This window comes from Carassius gibelio, chromosome B13 (assembly GCF_023724105.1).
Source record: "Carassius gibelio isolate Cgi1373 ecotype wild population from Czech Republic chromosome B13, carGib1.2-hapl.c, whole genome shotgun sequence".
In the NCBI taxonomy this organism is placed as follows: Eukaryota; Metazoa; Chordata; class Actinopteri; order Cypriniformes; family Cyprinidae; genus Carassius; species Carassius gibelio.
The window spans coordinates 167,985-172,984 of NC_068408.1; the positions used below are offsets into that span (position 1 = coordinate 167,985).

Sequence of the window (5,000 nt, forward strand, 5' to 3'; positions counted from 1 at the left end):
CACTTGAGCTTCTATTCAGAGTTGTTCTTGAGGAAACGTTCTTCCTCCAGTCTGTGATCGATTGATTGTGTCCAGGTCGTTTCCGGGCAGCTGTTCCCAGCGGTGCTTCCACCGGAGTCCATGAGGCTCTGGAGCTCCGAGACGGAGACAAGACACGCTACCTGGGCAAAGGTACAGTGCACACACACACACACACACACACACACACACACACACACTCTCTCTCACTCACACGCGGTCAAATCATCAATGTGTGTGTGTTTAAGGTACCCAGAAGGCCGTGGACCATGTGAACAAGGACATCGCTCCCAAACTGATAGAGAAGGTGAGCTCATGTACAGATCATAGTGACTTATTTACAGAAGATTAATGATTATTAAATAAAAATGCTAGCTGAATTACTCTAGGATCGGTTTACCATAATTTTTTGCATCACTTTTGTCATTGATAAGTCAAAATGCTTGCGTAGCATATACTTGCAGCCTAATGAGTTTAACGGTCTCTACCATGTGTGAGATGTTAAACCTGAAATCCCCCATAAACCTGCTAGATGACTTTATTGTGTGTGTAAACAGAAGTTCAGCGTCGTGGATCAGGAGAAGATTGACAAGTTCATGCTGGAGCTCGACGGAACCGAGAACAAATGTCAGTGAGACACACCTCTCTGTATTGTCTGTTTCTCAGGAGATCAAAGTATCTCTGGTTCTGTCGCCCTTACACACACCTCTCTATGACATCACTTCCTGTAGATCATGGTGCTTCAGTGTCCATCACTAATATAAGTGTTTCTGAGTTCATCATGAGTTGCTTTGGATGAGTGTCAAATGTAGAAACCTGTTGAAGACTACAGATGCACCTAAAGGAAACCCTTCTGCAGATCTGGAATAAAGTGTTTCTGGATCTCACCTGCTTGTCTCCCGTCTCACAGCTCAGTTTGGTGCGAATGCGATCCTGGGTGTGAGTCTGGCTGTGTGTAAGGCGGGCGCCGCTGAGAAGGGTGTTCCTCTGTACCGCCACATCGCTGACCTCGCCGGGAACAAAGACGTGATCCTGCCTGTTCCTGTAGGTGTGCCGCTCCGGAGCGCTCCTCACATCCTCATCCTCATCCTCACCCTCTCCTCCTCTCTCACGCAGGCCTTCAACGTCATCAACGGCGGCTCTCACGCTGGGAACAAGCTGGCCATGCAGGAGTTCATGATCCTTCCGGTCGGAGCCAAGAACTTCCACGAGGCCATGAGGATCGGCGCCGAGGTCTACCACAACCTCAAGAACGTCATCAAGGCCAAATACGGCAAAGACGCCACCAACGTGGGAGACGAGGGCGGATTCGCACCCAACATCCTCGAGAACAACGAGGGTACGGACACTTGATCTGTAGCTTGGTTTAAAAACAAAACTGGTCTCTTCTATTTGAGCGCCTGTTAAAAGTCTTCGTTCATCTTTGCTCAGATCAAGGCCTTTAAAAGGTCTTAAACTGAGAGCCTTAAATTCACTGTCATGACCATGGGGGGGGGCTTTAAAATAATGCTTAATGACACTCACAACAAAACTTTTTCATTAAAATGAGACCCATAAGTCCCCTGTTTGCTGACGAGCTGGTCTGTGGTCTGTAGCTCTGGAGCTGCTGAAGTCTGCCATCGAGAAGGCCGGCTATCCTGACAAGATCATCATCGGCATGGACGTCGCCGCCTCCGAGTTCTTCAGGAGCGGCAAATACGACCTGGACTTCAAGTCCCCCGACGACCCGAAGCGCCACATCACTGGAGACCAGCTGGGAGACCTGTACAAGAGCTTCATCAAGAACTACCCCGGTACACACACACACACACACACACACACACACACCTGTACAAGAGCTTCATCAAGAACTACCCCGGTACACACACACACACACACACACACACACACACCTGTACAAGAGCTTCATCAAGAACTACCCCGGTACACACACACGCGCACACACACACACACACACACACACACACACACACACACACACACACACTGGTTTGTGCAGGATCAGACCGGTTCATGTGCGTCTCCTCTGGTTCTGATCTCAGTCCAGTCTATCGAGGATCCGTTCGATCAGGATGACTGGGAGAACTGGAGCAAGTTCACGGGGTCCGTGGACATCCAGGTGGTGGGAGACGATCTGACCGTCACCAACCCCAAACGCATCCAGCAGGCCTGTGAGAAGAAGGCCTGTAACTGCCTGCTGCTGAAGGTCAACCAGATCGGCTCCGTCACCGAGTCCATCCAGGCGTGAGTGACCGTGATTTACAGCTCTCTTATAGACCCCACCCCCTTTCTTTCCTAAAAGGATGTCCGATGTTCACTTATCTGCATTTGATTTTAAACATTAACACTTAAAATATATTTGAATGAAAATGTAATGATTGATTTAGTTCCTGGGAAGCAAAGTGCTTCATATTAAACTGCTGATCTCTCGTGTGTGTGTGCGCAGTTGTAAGCTGGCTCAGTCTAACGGCTGGGGTGTGATGGTCAGCCATCGCTCCGGGGAGACGGAGGACACCTTCATCGCTGACCTGGTGGTCGGTCTCTGCACAGGACAGGTACCCATCATGCATCATGCTGTATCTGTGCTCAGAATTACTGCAGTTCAATGAGAATAAGTCACTAACCCGAGTTCTGATGTGATCAGATCAAGACTGGTGCCCCCTGCAGATCAGAGCGCTTGGCAAAGTACAACCAGCTGATGAGGTCAGCAGTGACATCATACCCCACTCAAATCAGCCGTCCAATCAGAGTGTGCCAAACCCTCACTCTGTGTGTGTGTGTGTGTGTGTTCCACAGGATCGAGGAGGAGCTCGGAGACAAGGCCAAGTACGCAGGCAAAGACTACCGCCACCCCAAACTCTGAAGCAGCACCGCAGCTCTTATCTGCTTTTTTTTTGACATGAGAAAAAAATAAATAGATGGAAAGAAGTGACGTGCCTGTGCCTTTATTCTTGTGCTGTGACCGGAGTTCCTCCATTATGTACAGTAAAATCACTTTAACCGTCCGTTTCTACTGACCAAGACTATTAATAATCTTATTGTGAATGTGTTTTGAGCTGGTGGTGATTAATGTGTTTAATGTTGGATCTTAAGCTCCGCCCCTGCAGCTCACACCCACCTGCATACACTTTGGAGAGCCACGCCCACATGTCAATGTCCAATCAACAACTGATGCACAAAACCTAACTCCGCCCTACTTGGTTTTATTAAACCATTAAACTCACATCAATACTGAAGAGGGCTGCTGCTGCTTCAGTTTTATTGTGACTTTTATATTACAGTGAAACACTGATCTACAAATAATGACAGTGATAATTGTAAATAACATTTTAAACTCTTATTAATAATCTCTCTCACACACACACACACACACACACACACACACACATGGTGCTGCTGTCGTCAGAGCTGAAGGAATGCAGGGTTTTGTGTGTGTGTGTTGCTCGGTGACGCTCATCAGGCTGAAAGTGTTTCAGTGCAGGGTCACTGTGTGTGAGTCATATTAGTGTGAGTGTGATGTAGGGTCCAGGAGTCAGAGGTCAGGAAGTTGGCAGGTGTTTCGGCTGCTTTGTGATGTTTGCATCAAAGACAGAGACGCTCTCACTCCTGTCATCACTCCTCTGTCATCACTCCTCCATCATCACTCCTCTATCATCACTCCTCTACTCTATCATCACTCCTCTATCATCACTCCTCTATCATCACTCCTCTACTCTATCATCACTCCTCTATCATTACTCCTCTATCACTCCTCCGTCATCACTCCTCCATCATCACTCCTCTATCATTACTCCTCTATCATCACTCCTCTACTCCTCCATCATCACTCCTCCATCATCACTCCTCTATCATCACTCCTCCGTCATCACTCCTCTGTCATCACTCCTCTACTCCTCTATCATCACTCCTCCATCATCCCTCCTCCATCATCACTCCTCTATCATCACTCCTCCATCATCCCTCCTCCATCATCCCTCCTCCATCATCACTCCTCCATCATCACTCCTCTATCATCACTCCTCCATCATCCCTCCTCCATCATCACTTCTCCATCATCACTCCTCCATCATCACTCCTCCATCATCACTCCTCTATCATCACTCCTCCACTCCTCTATCACTCCTCCATCATCACTCCTCTATCATCACTCCTCCACTCCTCTATCACTCCTCCATCATCACTCCTCTATCACTCCTCCATCATCACTCCTCCATCATCACTCCTCTATCATCACTCCTCCACTCCTCTATCACTCCTCCATCATCACTCCTCTATCATCACTCCTCCACTCCTCTATCACTCCTCCATCATCACTCCTCGATCATCACTCCTCCATCATCACTCCTCCATCATCACTCCTCTATCATCACTAATCTATCACCACTCCTCCATCATCACTCCTCCATCATCACTCCTCTATCATCACTCCTCTACTCCTCTATCATCACTCCTCTATCATCACTCCTCTGTCATCACTCCTCTGTCATCACTCCTCTGTCATCACTCCTCTACTCCTCTATCATCACTCCTCCATCATCACTCCTCCATCATCACTCCTCTATCATCACTCCTCTATCATCACTCCTCCATAATCACTCCTCCATCATCACTCCTCTATCATCACTCCTCCATCATCCCTCCTCCATCATCACTTCTCCATCATCACTCCTCCACTCCTCTATCACTCCTCCATCATCACTCCTCCACTCCTCTATCACTCCTCCATCATCACTCCTCTATCATCACTCCTCCTTCATCACTCCTCTATCATCACTCCTCCATCATCACTCCTCCACTCCTCTATCACTCCTCCATCATCACTCCTCCATCATCACTCCTCCATCATCACTCCTCCACTCCTCTATCACTCCTCCATCATCACTCCTCTATCATCACTCCTCCATCATCACTCCTCCATCATCACTCCTCCATCATCACTCCTCTATCATCACTCCTCCACTCCTCTATCATCACTCCTCCAT

General features: G+C 48.2%; 1 protein-coding gene across 1 annotated transcript; it reads left to right on the forward strand.

Annotated features, from left to right (window-relative positions):
* The first annotated feature begins 10 nt into the window (after positions 1–10).
* Positions 11–2,946, forward strand: LOC127970586 (beta-enolase-like). The gene is made up of 10 exons (XM_052573224.1): positions 11–171; positions 267–325; positions 576–645; positions 929–1,062; positions 1,135–1,357; positions 1,614–1,811; positions 2,061–2,262; positions 2,465–2,573; positions 2,663–2,721; positions 2,815–2,946. Exons 3-10 carry the CDS (start codon positions 615–617, stop codon positions 2,879–2,881), a joined length of 1,023 nt encoding a protein of 340 aa, XP_052429184.1. The 5' UTR covers positions 11–171; positions 267–325; positions 576–614; the 3' UTR covers positions 2,882–2,946.
* The last annotated feature ends 2,054 nt before the right edge of the window (positions 2,947–5,000 follow it).